Source organism: Dermochelys coriacea, chromosome 25, assembly GCF_009764565.3.
Source record: "Dermochelys coriacea isolate rDerCor1 chromosome 25, rDerCor1.pri.v4, whole genome shotgun sequence".
In the NCBI taxonomy this organism is placed as follows: Eukaryota; Metazoa; Chordata; order Testudines; family Dermochelyidae; genus Dermochelys; species Dermochelys coriacea.
This window is the reverse complement of record NC_050092.1, coordinates 5,489,908-5,507,325: the sequence shown is the minus strand read 5'-3', so window position 1 is coordinate 5,507,325 and position 17,418 is coordinate 5,489,908. Positions and strand designations below refer to the sequence as shown.

The window sequence follows — 17,418 nt, the reverse complement described above, 5'->3', positions numbered from 1 at the left end:
GATGAGGATGTTTTGGATATACACAAAGGAGGTGGCATGGCTTGAAATGGAATGGCTTACCGTGCTCTGGTGTATTGTTTTAGACCAGAAGTCTTACATGACTAGCAGGAGTTCTCTTGTTAATGAAGAATGATGTAGTGCTTTAAATAGTAAAGCATAAATTGTAAGTGCTTATATTAGTTGCCTTCACTATTCCAGAAAGAACCTTTTTGGTATGCCAAGTGCCTTGTTAATGCCATGATGGTGAGAATGTAGTATATTGCTCTGTAACGAGAGAGAACTTTACTGCACTTCATCCATCTGGAACAAGTAGTATGGCCTAAAGAAGGGAAACTATAAAGTATTCACTTGTTCAACTTTAGGGCAACTCCAGGAATAAATATTCGCTGTATGGAGCCTACTGGCAGCCATCTAGAAGGCCCCTTCTTTGAAGGACTTCTTTATAATAACAGGATTCCCCCACTTCTGAAGAATGCAGAAAGCCCTCAGCCTTTTTCTCCTTAGGGAAGGAGATGGGAGGGGAGTAAGATGGGACAGTTGTTCGTTGTTGCAAGTAACTGGATGGTGGCCTTTTCCTCAAGTACCAGCTTGGATCTCCACTGCAGGTGATGTGCACAGATGTGGAAGCTGTGGATGGGGTGTTGGTTGAGGCTGTGTGACTGTGGCTGCCAATGTCCTCTTTTGAGGCTGAGCTGAGGCCGCGGCTGTCATTCTTTTCCTTCTGACTGCTGTAGATGGCAAATCAGCCTTTATTGGGTCCTTCATCCTGCTGATTTATTTTGAGGAAGTTGTCTTTCTGCATAGGAAGCTTTTTTGTTGTAATAACTGAAAGTTAATATTTGTAAAATTCTATGCCAGTGTTTATCCCCATCCGGAATTTTGCTCTTGTTTAGGGATCTGAGACCTTCCTGGGCCACTAAAGGCCTTTCTAGTCATGGCTGAGGACAAATCCATGAGTTTTAAACCATAGTCCTCCTGTGATGGCACCCTGCGAATTCTGGGTAAACACACTTTACTTGTTCTGCTTCAGAGCAGGGCATGTCTGTCTGATTGTTCTGTGCAGGTCTTTTACTGGTCACATAAGCAGTGGGAAAGCTGCCTTAGACTATCGTGATGGCATCGATCTTCTAGAGGAATCAACATTAGTTTCTCTCTGCTGAGTTGGGAGCGGTTATCAAAGGGAATACATGCCTTAGGACAGTCTTGCACTGAGGGACTTGACCAGATTATCCTGTGCAGGAGGCTTTGATGCCAGGAATTGTTAACTTGCTCTGTGATCCTGTTCCCTGAATCTGGAACTTCCAACTAAGTGCTGACTATTGCACTTAGGTCCACCTTAATAAGTCATGATACTGGCCCACTGAGTCCTTGTGGGGCTCTGCTTCCCAGAATTGCTCTTCAAAGCAACAGAAAAAGAAAGTCATCTTCACTCTGGTCATCTTGGTTACTGCATCAGAGTCTGGCCCTTCATTGGTTCCAGAATCTCTGGTGTTTGCTGTCTCTGGTGCCTCAACATCTGGAGCATCAGTGTGAGTTGCTCTGCCTGGACTGCTTCAAGTTTTGGTTGCCTCTTGGGCCAGATGCTCTGGTTCTGGGATCTCTGGCACTTAATGCTTTGGCTTTTGGTGCCTTGGTAATGGGGACTTAGGTGAACGTTGTTGTCCCTGAGCTGGATTGCTGGGTGATTGCTGCAGCTCCCTGTTCTGTTCTGTTCTAGGTGTTGGTCATGAATAAGGGCTCTTTCTGCATGCCCTCCTAGGTTGGCTCTGTTTTCTTCTTTGAATCAGAGCTTCCTCTTGTTACATTTTCCCCATACCACACTCAGGTCCAGTTGGTACTGGGACGTATAGACTGCTAGATTCTACCTCACTGTCTGGGATATGGCCTGATGTCCACTCTGAGATGCCTTTCTCCTGATCCCCTCAACTCTGGTTATGTTGTACCTGCACCTTGGCTCCTGTCTGATTCATGGATTCCTCTACGGATGAAATAGTCATAGAAGTCCAAGGGATTAGCACCGTAGCCCTTTTGGCCATTTGGGCTAAGCTGCGTGAAGTCTCCAAGACCAGAAGTCATTGCCCTGAGCTGGAAAGAGACTTTTTTGTTGGATCCGTTTCCAAAGACACTCAGCTTTGTCAGCAGCTGTCTCCTCATTTTCCATTTTTGTCAGTGAATGGGAGAAGGAAGAGATTACAAACAGTTCTTCTCAGGAAGACCTCTCATGATTGTCTTCATGCAATGATTTTGTGTTCTCAGCATCTGGCTCCACACTGGATGACTGCAGAGATTGCCAGGGCAGGATAAAACTTTGTCCCATAGTAATTTCTTCATTTGGAGTCATAGATGTCACTCTGCAGTACAGGAGAAAGGGGTTCTCATTGTATTAAAGTCTCAGAAGACACAAGGTATTGGATACCAAAGTGTCCATTGTCTCACAATACACTGATTACTGAAGTTTCAGATGGACACATTGGCTTTCCATGTTCTTTTTTCCATTTCCACAAGATTGGTTCCTGGCTCTTGACTTAAAGCACCCTTCCTATCTTGTGATCTACCTAGGTGATCAGAAACATCTTCCATTCTGTGTTGGAGACAGTAATCACTAGTATCTATACTTTCCATTCGCTCATCATGGCCCCCCAGGCTCTTAAAATGTCTGGCAGCACTGGCAGCCTTTCTGAGAAAAACAGGCATATGTATGTTGAGCTGTATCTCAATGACTAGCTGATAAGAGATCTCTGGCTCCAAGGCCAGGTCCAGTCCTTGAGCCTGGGAATCCACCTCAAAAGTCCATTTTTACCACAACACACAGAGTTTTGAAATGAGTTCCAGACTTTAGATTTGCAAAGATATGTCTCCCACAAGACTGGTCACAAATAATTCTCTGGTCCTGGAGCCCCACTCATCCTCAGGCAACTATGATTTGCATCTGTGACACTCCTGGTCAGATTCTATTGGAGATCATTGCAGGGCTGGATGAGATGACAGATCAACAGGGGCTTGAAAAACACTGTCAGTGTAACTGAACCATCTGTTGATGGCTAGCTGTCTTCGTTTGTGCTTCATAGTTGACCATAAGGTGCTGGTGCCAGATGTGCTTGCAAATGTCACTGAGCAACGAAGAAATGCAGAGCATGCTTCCAAACACTGAGACTCCTGTAAGTCTGATATGAAGCGACCTTGAGCGTGTCAAAGCCTAAGATGGTCAGGATTTGTCCACATCATTGAAAGCATCACTTCCAGCGTGCTTAGCTTGGTTGCTTCACCACTGAAGAATTTGCTCAGTCACCGAGGGTGCTAAAGGAGTAGGCAGATGTGATTGCAGAACCATTGGCCATTATCTTTGAAAACTCATGGCAATCAGGGGAGGTCCCAGAAGACTGGAAAAAGGCTAATGTAGTGCCCAGCTTTAAAAAAGGGAAGGAGGAGGATCCGGGGAACTACAGGCCAGTCAGCCTCACCTTAGTCCCTGGAAAAATCATGGAGCAGGTCCTCAAGAAATCAATTCTGAAGAACTTAGAGGAGAGGAAAGTGATCAGGAACAGTCAGCATGGATTCACCAAGGGCAAGTCATGCCTGACTAACCTAATAGCCTTCTATGATGAGAACTTTCTCTGTGGATGCGGGGAAAGCAGTGGATGTGGTGTTCCTTGACTTTAGCAAAACTTTTGATACAGTCTCCCACAGTATTCTTGCCAGTAAGTTAAAGTAGTATGGGCTGGATGAATGGACTATAAGGTGGATAGAATTCTGACTAGATCGTTGGGCTCAATGGATAGTGATCAATGGCTCCATGTCTAGTTGGCAGCTGGTATCAAGTGGAGTGTCCCAAGGGTTGGTCCTGGGGCCAGTTTTGTTCAAGATCTTCATTAATGATCTGGAGGATTCTGAGGGTGCAATCCACACCAAGTTTGCAGAGAACACTAAAGTGGGAGGAGTGGTAGGTACGCTGGAGAATAGGGATAGGATACAGAGGGCCCTAGGCAAATTAGAGGATTGGGCCAAATGGATTGGGCCTGATGAGGTTCAACAAGGACAAGTGCAGAGTGCTGCACTTAGGACAGAAGAATCCCATGCACTGCTACAGACTAGGGACCGAATAGTTAGGCAGCAGTTCTTCAGAAAAGTACCGAGGGGATACAGTGGATGAGAAGCAGGATATGAGTCAACAGTGCCCTTGTTGCCAAGAAGGGTAATGGCATTTTGGGACTGTACAAGTAGGGACATTGCCAGCAGATCAAGGGACGTGATCATTCCCCTCTATTTGACATTGGTGAGGCCTCATCTGGAGTACTGTGTCCAGTTTTGGGCCCCACACTGCAAGAAGGATGTGGAAAAATTGGAAAGCATCCAGCGGAGGGCAACAAAAATGATTAGGGGCTGGAGCATGACTTATGAGGAGAGTCTGAGGGAACTGGGATTGTTTAGTCTGCAGAAGAGAAGAATGAGGGGGCATTTGATAGCTGCTTTCAACTACCTGAAAGGGGGTTCCAAAGAGGATGGATCTAGACTGTTCTCAGTGGTAGCAGATGACAGAACAAGGAGTAATGGTCTCAAGTTGCAGTGGGGGAAATTTAGATTGGATGTTAGGAAAAACTTTTTCACTAGGAGGGTGGTGAAGCACTGGAATGGGTTACCTAGGGAGGCGGTGGAATCTCCTTCCTTTGAGGTTTTCAAGGTCAGGGTTGACAAAGCCCTAGCTGGGATGATTTAGTTGGGGTTTGGTCCTGCTTTGAGCAGGGGGTTGGACTAGATGACCTCCTGAGGTCCTTTCCAACCCTGATATTCTATGGTTCTGTTAAAGCAGGAAATTCTGCCATATTTCAGTTCTCTGATGCACTTGAGGACTCAGTATTTGAAGCTGGTGTTACTAAGTTCTGGCTCAAAAGCCTTCCACAAGTCAGAGACAGGAGTCACCAAGAGAACCAGCAGTTCCTTGAATGCAACCCTGTCTAAGCTCCTAAGTCAAAACACCTTTTTAGCCATTATTTGTATTATGGTAGTGAATGGAGCCCCCAGCACATTGTGGCACTATTGTGCTAGGTGCTGTATGTGTTTAGTAAGATCTGTGCTCTGAAGAGCTTAGTCTAAATAGAAAAGACAAAGCATGGAGGATAGGAAGTATTCTTCAAGGTGACCTCTGCATATTCCCACATGTTCTGAATAGCTTCAAGGACTTTGATGTTACTTATGCTAGGCGTAGAGATGGTACCAGATGGATTCAGGATGTTGGTGCTACCCCTGCTGGGCACAGAACAGCTCTGGTGCTGGGTCCTTGGCATTCAATCTGGAGACCTTGGCGCCACTTATGCTGCGCATAGAGCCACTCTGAGTGTCTCCAAACTCTGAGGACTCTCTTGTGACCATACTTAGTCCACTTACACCATTGTGAATTTCCTTGCTGTAAGTAAATCGATCTATTTACACCTCTGCGAACTCTCATGTAGACAAAGTGCACCGGCACAAAGCAGAACTTTTATGAATGCGGCTTGCTTCAGTATGTTACTGGTTTCACTTGCATCAGTGTGAGTTTCACTTCGCATCAATACACTGTGTCTACATTTTGCATTTTCACTTGATGTAATGGCATCGGTGTAGTTGTACAGTGCAAATTTCATTAATGTAGATTGGCCCAGTTTACTCACGCACTATCTTCCCTCTCTTCTGAGGTAGCACTCTCAATTACACTTCCTCTCAGACAAAGGAAGCCCTTCTACAAAGGGCTTTCTTAACTTTATTTTTAAAAAAATGAATCAAACTAAATGTAGGGGTTTACCCCACTATCAGCTGACATGTTGAACCTGACTTGTCCCTGTCTCTGCTGCCTGCAAAGTTCTGGTTAACATAGTGCTAGTTAACAGGACTCTTCAAAGTCTTTCTAACTTGATGTAACTCTTGAGTGAAGATGTATTCAGCTAAATTGGAGCCAAGTTTTTTTTTTTCAAGTATGTGTATTGTTACTCTTCCTTAACTAGCTGTGAAAGGCTAAGCTATGTTGTCTGTGTCATGAATTCACTTGGTTTGCAAACTAGTGGTAAATCCAGTAATTGGAGAAAGATGCTTTAAAATATCCTTGATTGACTGAAAGTAAGGAACTGAGAACAACTTTTTCTTTGCATTAATGATGGATGCTTCATTGTTAGGCAAGACTCTTTGATGAACCCCAGCTGGCCAGCCTGTGCCTAGAGAACATAGACAAGAACACGTCAGATGCCATCAATGCCGAGGGATTCACAGACATTGATTTAGGTAAGCTTTGTTTCCTTTCTGCAGACTCTTGTTACAAGCTTGACTTTTAGATTACACAAGTTTCTTTACCTGGCAATTTGTCCTTTTGGTTTGGCCCTAGCTGTCTAGAGACAACTTCTCAAGGGACTGGAACTGACAGTCTCTGGGCATAAGCATATAGGGGCAGGGGATTCTCAGCAGAACTCTTAGAACTAGATGCTGGCATTCACGTCCCTTTGCTCTATAGGGCTGTGACACTTTGATCTCTAGGGCATGATAGAAACCTATCCCTTTTGTTGCTGTTGGCTGGTGAAGGGTGGGTGTAACATAACCTCTGTGGGAGGAGTTGGCAGTGCTTTGACTTGAAACAAGATTCAGGTGTTAAATATTTTTATTTCCAGAGCCATTGTAGTGTGCACGTTTCATAAATGGAACTTAAAAGTCAAAATATTCACTTTCTATTGCTAGTGGGCTAAACTGTCTAAGGCATGGATAATACAAACTTTTTGGCTCTTATCCTGTTTATGTTCAAGTTTGACTTGTAGGTAACCAGAAATTCCTTTTACTGTGCAGCAGTAAATGTATTCACTCTGTAGGCACTGCTTGCTGTTGCAGTGGCATGCCTACTCATGGAATTACTCGTCAGGTTGTGGGCATACAGCGCTCAGGAGCAGCCCCGCAGTTCTGAATTCCGACACCTTTCCTCGTCTTGGGATTCTGCATTGGGAACTTTGGCCACTTAAAAATCAGGACATATGGGTCAGTGCCTAAAGTTGTTGCTGTCCTGCCTTACAGACACCCTGGTTGCGGTGCTGGAGCGGGACACCTTGGGGATTCGGGAGGTTCGTTTGTTTAATGCAGTGGTTCGCTGGTCGGAGGCAGAATGTCAGCGGCAGCAACTTCAGGTGATTCCAGAGAACAAGCGGAAAGTACTGGGCAAAGCGCTTTCTCTTATTCGCTTCCCATTGATGACTATTGAGGAGTTTGCAGCAGGTAACTGAATAAAGGCACTTCTGGGAGACCTGGTCTCCACTTCCAAATCTTAGAGGATCAAGTATATTTTTAAAAAAAAGGACTTTCATAGAATATCCAAAACTGCTCAAAGTACTTTAGATATTTGTTGTAGGACATCTAAAGCTACAGGTACATCACACAGTTGATCAGTAATTCAGTTTTAAACATCCCATGGAGAACCTAAGATGAGTAGCTCTCTAAAAGTTAAATCCTATTGTTTCTGCATATTATCTCTGTTTTACTACTGACTACATGAAAAAGGAAATAACATGATATCTGAATAGGAATATACGTTTCCTGTTCCCTTGAAAGAGTAGACTGCAAAAAGTACTAACATTTAGTATTGAACTGTGGTATTAACGTGGTGTATCCTATTCCGAAAGGTGACTAACAAAGGGAGGAGGAATTGTAAGCCATTCAGGCTTTCATCATAAAGAAACACTAGAATCACTTTTTTCTGCTTCCTCTTAACCATAGACAGGTCAGGAATATCTAGTGTTGTCATCCCTGTTTTGCTAATGGACTCTCCAGAGTAGACACCTGGAATGGAAGCTTTCTCAGCCCTCAGTTGAAGGGAGAGAGGTGTTAATTATTTCACAAATAACACTTTCCCTAAGCCTCCATCACAAGTGCAAGTTAAAAAGATGTTCCCTTGGTTTAAACAATCTGACTAAAAATGTCTTCCTTTCTCATTTGCCCACTTGTCTCGTGATTTCTTATGTCAGAGGTTCTCCAGTCCTCCAGAGAGTAAAGTCAACTTGATATTTCTAGTGGGGGGGGGGGGAAAGAGGGGGGGGAAAAAGCAGAAGAGCCATTTAGAAACATCTAGAGGTCACCTTTCTACATTCTAAAGAAGCAGAAGGGGGCACGCACACTTTTTTTTTCTTTTTTTTGGGTAGGTCTGTTCTAAGGAGGGGGTGGCTTCCATTCCTTGATGATGAATTTTGACCTCTGAAAAATAAAGTTGATAATAACGACAGCCATGATAACCAAAAAAAGTGTGTACTCTATATATTTAAAGAGATGGGTATACTAAAAATCAGCAGTAACGGCCATGCTGTCTGTCACAGAAGTGACTTGGACGTTGTCCGACATGCTAACCCTTCTGTTGGTCAGAGATTCAGTCTATTCTCACCGAGTGGCTCAATCCTGTTGGTCTGCTGTACATATTTAATGGCTTTCCTCCACCTTGAAGTTGATATCCACGGTCACAATGTACAGTTTGTTCCTTATTATTTGGACCACTGCTTAGTTGGGTACAGGATTGTTGCATCAATTCCAAATCTGATGTAGCATCTGGTGTGACTAAAGAAAGCATGTTTCTTGTTGACAGGGTCAAAATTCTCATTAGTAAAAGCAACAATTTCTGCCTGTTCGGTCTTTTCCATCTGGAAGGTGCTAGATTTTTCTTCCCCTTCAGACTTTTATGGATGACAAGTTCAGTTATGTAGGAAGCTTGCATGGGTTTTCGGTGTTCCAGGGTTAGAAGTTTGACTCTAGGGAAAGCCAGGACCTCTGTTCTGTGGTCTGTTATGACTGCTTGTTTGAGCTGTGGCCTCTCCAATAGCAGGGAAATCACTGTTGCTGTCTTGTTTTGAGATTACATATTGGAAATGTTCTTCCAGTGTCCATTCCAGTCTTTAAAATATCCTAACAATTTATACTCTCCTTCAATAAGGATGAATAACTTGGATTTGCTACACTTTTGTCCTCTAAACTAACATTGTCAGCAAGGCCTCTTGCGTCTGTGTCCATCACAGTAGAGGTGGGAAAATGGAACTGATAGCCTGTATGAGAGGATTTTGCAAGCTGTTGGTTTCAACAAAACCAGCTTATAATTTAGTATAGAAAGTGGAGATCAACATGAATGCATCTTGGCTGGCTAGCGGGTCAGCCACACCCCATTCTCTTAGAGCAAGTAATTTGAAACATTCCAGAACCAGGAATTGCGGCAACACTGGGTATGTTTTTAGACATGATCTGTTTGCAGTAATTTTTTGCTGATCAAGGTGTCTGTAAAGCCATGTATGGTTAACATTTAAATATTTCTTTAAATTCTATTTCATCCTTGTCTCTTGTAGTCATGTACCATCTTACACCTGACTTTCAAGACTATTTAAAGGGGCACAGTTAATTTACAAGTCACTGAATGTAACCGATCATAGTTACAGACAACACTTAGGATGACTAACTGGAAAAGAGGTGGAAATTTTTTGTTTGTGCATTTTGACAGCAACTTTGTGTGTGATCAGCTTCATTGTTGGGTGTTTTCTCACTCACACACAGAAGTTTATTTTAAACGCAGTACCAGAAAAGCTGCTTTGCAGGGAATTAGTCAGGACATGCTATTTAAAGGGTGCTTTGGCAGCAACTGGAACCATTCAATTAAACTTTTTTTGGAAATTGATTGAGTTCAGTGTCGCTTTAGAAAGAATACCTAAGATGACTGTAACAAAGATAAGAGGAATTTTTTTGGTTAATAGTTTATGTAGCACTTTCTGTAGACTGTTTAACTGTAGTCAGTTTTCTTTGTCTGTATGAAAGATGCATACTGCAACAAGCAGAGAGATGTGGTTTTTGGTTTTTTGGCTTTTTTTAAAGTGAGAACAAAATCCCCCAGAATGGCAGGGACTTCACAGGTATAGGTGATATTACCTGAAACCATGTCCATCTCAACAGTTAAAATGGGCTACCTTTCACATTGACAGCATCTTTTTAATATTGACATCTCTTCCTGCTGTACTTACCCCATTACATCCTCCCATCTAGGGTCTTCACCGCAGTGGTAATAAACTAAATGAGTGTAGATCTTGTAACTGTCACATAAAATATAAATACTGATCTCTCAAAGGGCTAGGGTTGGGAAATTAGCTGCAAGCCCTTGATATTCTTAAATGTTTGTGGTAGAACTCGGGCCAATTGAATAAATAACAGCATGTTGGCTGAATGGAGGTGTGCATTTATATAATACATGCCAGACAGGATGCTGATGTGTAGTGTCTCAACGTGTTGATGTGCAGGTAGAAAGCGGCATGGTGTACACTGTGTTCTCAGTGAAGCTGGCTTCCTTTCCTGAGGGAGTTTAAGCATGTGTGGCATTCCTGGTGTAGATTTTGTAGGAATCGCCTACTCATATTGTCGTATAAATTTGCCTTCCATTGTAAAACTTGCAGCAATTTTTGCTTTTTTTTTTTAAGTGCTGCCAGCATTGCTCTGTTTGCTCCTTTGCAGGGCCTGCCCAGTCAGGAATTCTGACTGACCGGGAAGTGGTTAGTCTGTTTCTCCACTTCACTGTCAATCCAAAACCCCGAGTGGAATTCATTGACAGACCACGCTGCTGCCTGAGAGGGAAGGAGTGCAGCATCAACCGTTTCCAACAGGTGGAGAGCCGCTGGGGGTACAGTGGGACTAGCGACAGGATAAGGTCAGTTCTGCTGCTCATCTCTTACTGTTCTATTGAGCTTTGAGTTTTAGGCCTGGCCTACACTAAAATGTTCTACCAGGATAACTGCTGGTTAGGGTGTGGGCCTAGCATGCATGCAGTTGTGCTAATGTTAAGGTGCCCTATACTGATACAACTTAATTTGCTTCCCAAACTGGAATAAGCTATATGTGTATAAGCTTGTTTATACTTTGTATAATAACTATGCCCATGCTGGGTGGTTGGGAGAGTTTGCTGCTTTAATTACACCTGTGTAGCTTAAAATGGCTCTATTTTCTAGTGTAGACACACCTTAAATGCACCCAGTCGTTCTTTTTGATAAGCTATCACAGACCCTTGTCTAATTGTTACCTGTAGCCTTATGCCAAATCATGGCTTGTCTTTGGGTGACTAGACATGTTGATTCACCAGTGCTCTGTTAAATCTGTGCCAGTTTCCTGCTGCACTAAGATCATGCACCAACTTTTTTTTTACTAACATCAAGCCAGTTTCTGTAATCTAACTTGCTGTAGATTCATAGATGCCAGGGCCAGAAGGGGCCATTATGATCATTTAGTCTGACCTCCTGCATAGCTGAGGTCTGAGAACTGCCCCAGAATGAGAGCATCTCTCTTAGTACCACATCCAGTCTTGCTTTTAAAAATTGTCTGATGGAGAATCTATCCCAACCCTTGATAAATTGTTCCAGTGGTTAATTTTACTGTTATAAATTTATACCTTATTACCAGTCTGAATTTGTCTAGCTTGAACTTCCAGCCATTGGATTGTTAGATCTTTCTCTGCTAGGCTGAAGAGCCCATTATTAAATATTTGTTTACCCGTAGATACTGATGAACTATAATAAAGTCACGCCTTAACCTTCTCTTTGTTAAGATGCTCAATCGCTGTAAGGCAGGTTTTCTAATCCTTTAATCATTCTAGAGATTCATGCAAGGCCATTTTAATGGGTACAGTGAAGTGAAGGCTGTCTCAATTAAAAGCTCCACTTACTGATTGCAAGCATTGTGGCCTAGTGATTAGAGCAAGGCACTGGGAGTCTAGGAGAGCTGGGCTATTCCCTTATTTGCTGCTGACTTGCAGTGACTATAGGAAGGTTGTTTAATTTGTCTGGTTTAGTTTCCCCATCATTAAAGCCGGGTAAAACCTTGTATTGGAGATGTTATTACAACAGGAAACTTTTAGAGCAAAGATCTAACATTGAGAAACCTCTTGACACCTCTGTCTTTGAGTTAAAGTTGTCTAACTTATTTTAAGTGAAACTGTTTGTTTGACAATGTCAGCTTCGAAGTGCACGTTGAGCCAGGCTGCTGTGCAGCTTTGGTATGCGATAGTTTACACTGCTGGCAGATTAACTTTGAATGTGCCCTGGATGTGTGTTACTAACAGGCGTTAACATTGCAGCTATTTGAGGGAGTGAGGAGGTGGTGTTAGAAATGGGGTATCCAATTTTGGTATCCAGGGAGGAGAGAAAAGCAATCTAGTGTTTTGGCAATGGGAAGGCAGATGTATTTCCTTTTTCTCCCTGTCTTGGGGGCATGGGGTTGGGGGGGGGGGTGAAGATAGCTTTGAATAAGGTGGGGCATGGGAGTTGTCAAAGTTCTTATTCTCTACCCAGGCAATCTTGACAGTAGCTAGCTAGGTGCTCCGCTGCAAATACACCGAGCAATTATGCACAAGTATATTAACTTAATGATTCTGCTTCAGTGATCAGGTGTGAAATATTTAATGTTGACATTTAAAGTATTCTTATTTGGCTCCAAAGTGTTAATCTCATGGAGGTGAGTGGGAGCAGTTCATCCCTCTTGGCTTTATTTTCAAAGTCTCCAGATTCTGGCAGACCGCTGCATCAGCTTTGACTTGGTTCACATCTTGGAGGCTGTCTTTGCAGTCTTAAGGGCTAGAGAGTTCATTGTTTTTAATGAAAGCTCATATGTGACAATGTACATAGCCACCTAATCCCGTTTTGTGTGGGGTCAATCTGAGTGTTAATGGTGCAGCATGAATTGCTTATGCTGTTACTATGGAAGTGGAATACAAAATTCTATTTTCCTTTAGTGCAAATCATTAACTATCAAGGATCTAAGACCTTATTGAAAAAGCACACTTAAAATACAGTACAGAATTCACTAAATCTTAGACCTGAAAACAAACTGTGAGCTAAGGTCACTATGCAGCCTCCTTACTTTAGCAGACTAGTTTGCCACTTTTGTGATGACTCTTCCCTGTTAACCTCTCTTTAAATCTTACAGGTTCTCAGTAAACAAAAGGATATTTGTAGTTGGGTTTGGACTGTATGGATCAATACATGGACCGACAGACTACCAAGTAAATATACAGGTATTAAACATTCTCTCTTTACTGTACTAAACATGCCCTTTATTTGCTGCCATATAAACCTTGCCGGTGTAGCGCTCAGTGAAATATATACCAAATTTTTCAACTATACAGTTAACTCCTCTTTATAAAAAGGCACCTTCCAGTTTTATAGAAATACTGGTTAGCTGAGCAGAGTAAAGAGACACATGGGGCCTAGGAGGATTAGCTTTCATAATCCCGTTTCTGTTCTGCTGTAAATGGCATCCATCGCTGCAGTATCTCGGTGCTGCCATGTTGGGAGTTTAGTGCTCTTAAAAATGTATAATCTGACCGCATTGAGACAATTCAGGTAAATGCTGGGGTTAGGGAAACATGTTTACACAGGCATCTTTTGAGTGATTGCGTGCATCATTCCACTCCCGATGTGCAAGCACCTTTGCATGCAGTTGTCAGGAAGTTTTTTCCCCTCAAGTAATACCTGTCGTAGCAACTTGTACGCTACTGCGTGGTGTTTAAAGGGCCCACCTGCCCCAAGCCCTCTCAGTTCCTTCTTACTCACAGATATGAGTGTTAAAAGAATATGTTTAGACTTTATGGAATACTTGTAGGATGCTGCAAGTATTAATCTTTCTTATATTATAACTTTATACTATGGGATGCAAATATTGAGTGTTTGCATTGCATTACGATTTTCCTTGGAATTGCTTGGCTTGCCTTAGCAAGTGCTCTGTGTGTTCATTGTAAATTAATTGTAGACCGTTTTCTAGATTCATAGCATTAGTACGTACCTAATGGTGTAGCTAGTGTAGGTGTTTCCTCAGTCCCCAGTTGGGTTTTTTCACGTTGTGTGGGACTGAGGGATGCCTCGGTCCCTGGGCTTCAAGCTCAGCCTTTCATGGTAGGCTGAGGCCCGTGAGCAACCCACACTCAAGCTGCTGAAAGCGTTTTGGGGAAGCTCACATTCAGGGTTGTTGCCAGATCTGCAAAGACTTTAAGCCTTGGATGAGGAAAGACGGAAGCCAGGCTAAAGTTTTGGCTCATGGAAGTGCTCCTTTGGCTCAGCACTGGTCTCGGGCACTGTTGGGAGCAGCTCCCCGTTGGTCAGTAGAGGGATAATAGTCCTCCTCTGAATCGGAGATTTGCTCCTTTGTTTCCCAGTGTGGGAGCCAGTTTCACTACTCTCCACCAAGGCACTGCTACCTGCTAGGGAACCTTCAACGGGAGTGCCATCAAGTGTGTGGCCAGGGAGTTCCTGGCACCCACCTCTGTCCGGTGGTCTTTTGAAACCCGAGGGGTTTCCCCCTGGTTTCTAGGTCATATGAGGCATTCCTGCTCTGTCATTGGAGAGAGGTGGGGAGTCTACTCGCCAGGCAGAGTCCAGTACAAGCAGCAAGAGGCAGTTCACAAAGTCCCTTCTGGACAGCTAATGGACAAGCCTGTGCTGGCCTCTTCTTCGTCCTGTCCTGATAAGGCAGTCTGCTCAGGGGACGTTTCACCTGCCCCCAATGACTGACTGGTGGTGAACCAAGAGCTGTGAAAGAGGGTGGCCTTAAGCCTGGAGATCCTGGTGGAGGAGGTTAAAGAATCCTCACACCGCCTTGTTGACCTTTTGGCCACAGCAGGGCCTTCGTGAGTGGCCTTACCTATTAATAAAGCGATTATGGACCCTGCTAAGGCTCTCCGGCAGACCCCTTTATCTCTTCCCTGCCTCAAAAAAGAGACAAACATAAATTTTGTGTTCAGTCTCAGGAGTCTGAATGTCTCTATTCTCATCCCCCACCCCGCCATCCTCTCTGGTGATATCCACAGCCAGTGAAAGAGAACAACAGGGGCAACCCCTGAATCAAAGGACAGGAAAAAAACTAGATCTATTGAGTAGAAAAGTTTATGCTACTTGGGGATTATAGCTCAGGACTGCCAATCAGCGAGCGCTTTTGGGCAGGTACAATTTGAGTGTCTCTAAACGTTAGAGACTTTAGAGTACAAAATGATGGTCTAAATTAGCTCTTACTCCAAGATCTCTTTCTTGAGTGGTCATTGTGGATAGTTCTCCGAAAACATCGTCTCAGTATGCAGTGGCAGTCAAAAAACTGAACAATGTTAGGAACCATTCGGAAAGGGATCGATAATAAGACAGAAAATATCATAATGGTACACCCATATCTTGAATACTGCATACAGATCTGGTTAGGTTGGAATTGGAAAAGGTACAGAGAAGGGCAACAAAAATGATTACTTCGGTATGACGAGATTAAGAAGACTGGGACTTTTGAGCTTGGAAAAGAGGTGACGAGGGGGGGCAGAATATGATAGGTCTATAAAATCTTGGCTGGTGTGGAGAAAGTGAATAAGGAAATGATATACAAAGGAGTAAATAACACCAGAACTAGGAATCGCCCAATTAAATTAATAGGCAGCAGGTTTAAAACTAACAAAAGGAAGTATTTCTTCACACAACGCACAGTCAATCTGTGGAACTCATTGCCAAGGGATGTTGTGAAGGCCAAACGAATAACTGAGTTCAAAACAGAACTAGATAAAATCATGTAAGATAGGTCTATCAATGGCTATTAGCCACGATGGGCAGAGATGCAACCCCATGCTCTGGGTGTCCCTAGCCTCATTGCCAGAAGCTGGGACTGGATGACAGGATGGATCACTTGATTGCCCTTTCTGTTCATTCCCGCTGAAGCACCTGGCATTGGCCGCTGTCGGAAGACAGGATACTGGGCTAGACAGACCATTGTCCAACCCTGCATGGCCTTTCTTGCGTTCTTCTGAGTGGTGGGACTCTGTTTCAGAGTTCAGAGACATGCTGCCAGAGGACATTAGGCAGGAGTTCTTGTTGATAAGAAAAATATAACAAGATCTTTGTTGCAGGCTGTGCTGGGTGCATTGGACTTTGTGGCTAGGTCCGTGACTTCTGCAGTGCTCAGGCTTCCACAAGAGTCCAATAGACTTTACAAGATCTGCCCTTTGAAGTGTCTTTCCTGTTTTCAGAGAAAACTGACTCTAAGCTCCATGGCTTGAAGGACTCTAGGTCTGTCTACTTTAAAGTCTTTGGGGCTGTACGCACCAGCCCCATCCAAAAAGCACTTTCACCTATAAACAGACTCACTGTTACTCTGCTCCTGCTTCTCAGCAGGGCCTGCAGAGAAAGAAGAGCAGGGGTTATAGACATAGACCATCCCCTCTGTCTGCCTCTGCATCAGTGCCTGCTTCATCTAGACGCCTAGTGGGTGCTAAACAGCTATTTGGATGGGATGCTCGAGGCTGTCCTGCCAGATTCCGCTTTTCGCACTTCATCAGTGCTTGGTTCTGGATTACTTCAGACCGCTGGGTATTAAGATCTATGGAAGTGGGATATACACTTCAGTTTGTTTCTGCTGCTCCCTCCCTATCCCTCTTCAGGAGTCGCTCTCACAAGGAGCTCTTCCTCCAGCAGGTTCAACCTATCCTTTGGTCATAGAGGAGGTTCCCCAGAGGGAAGTGGTTCTAGTACAAAAGCAAAGGGAGGTCTCAGACCAGTTTTGGACCTGCATCAGCTCAACAGATCTCTCTCTCTCTCAAAAAAAGAAAGTTTAGCTTGGTCACTCGGGCTTCCATAATCTCTCCCTGGATCCTGGTATGCTGTTCTCCATTGAAAAGACGCCTACTTTCATGTAGCAATTTATCAAGGTTAGAGTTTTTTTGGGTTTGTAACAAAGCAGTCCTGTGACCAGTTCACGGTGCTTCCTTTTGGCCTGTCAGCAGCTCCCTGGGTTTTCACAAAATGTGTGTCTGTGATAACTGCTTTCCTGATGAGGCTAGGAGTACAGGACTACTCTTACTTGGGCAACTGGCTAGTCAGAGGCTGATCCGGGCTCAGGTACTGTCCAGTGTACATCTCATCCAGTCAACTTTTGAAGCTCTAGGTCTGCCGATCAACTTCAACAAGGCTATGTAGACAGGTCTAAACAGCTTTGTTTGTCAGCCTAGCTGTTCATGGCCATAGCAGACAGAACAAAGAGTCTCTCAAGGTCTCCTTGCAAAGAATTTCATCTTGCATAACTTCCTACCTCCGTGTGCGTTATGTGCAGGCGTTTCCCTTGGTGAGCACCACAGTATTGCAAGAGGCCTCTGCGGTGTTCCTTGCACAAGTCCCTATCCTGACCATTTGTAGGGCGGCAAACTGGTCTTCAGTTTACGCCTTTGCACCCCAATGTTCCATCACTCGGTACTCCAGAGACTGTGCTAAATTTCGACAAGCTGTACTCCAGTCTGTGTGCATGAACTCGGATCCCTCCTCCTACTTTATGGCCAGTGAGTGGCCAAGAGTGGAATGCAATCATGCGAAGAAGAAACTGTTACTAACAGTCTATAACTGTTGTTTTTCAAGATGTGTTGAACGTGTCAATTCCACAGCTGCCTTCCTGCCC

At 43.8% G+C, this 17,418-nt stretch overlaps 1 protein-coding gene across 3 annotated transcripts in view; it reads left to right on the top strand.

Annotated features, from left to right (window-relative positions):
- BTBD2 (BTB domain containing 2) overlaps positions 1-17,418 on the top strand; it is a 42,469-nt gene that overhangs the window by 16,482 nt on the left and 8,569 nt on the right. For 2 of the 3 annotated variants that reach the window (XM_043502522.1, XM_038383703.2), the window contains 4 exons: positions 6,144-6,249; positions 7,024-7,221; positions 10,474-10,666; positions 12,934-13,021. In XM_043502522.1, coding sequence (XP_043358457.1) covers positions 6,144-6,249; positions 7,024-7,221; positions 10,474-10,666; positions 12,934-13,021 — 585 coding nt within the window. The remainder of the gene's footprint in view (positions 1-6,143; positions 6,250-7,023; positions 7,222-10,473; positions 10,667-12,933; positions 13,022-17,418) is intronic. The other variant, XM_043502523.1, reaches the window with a different exon arrangement.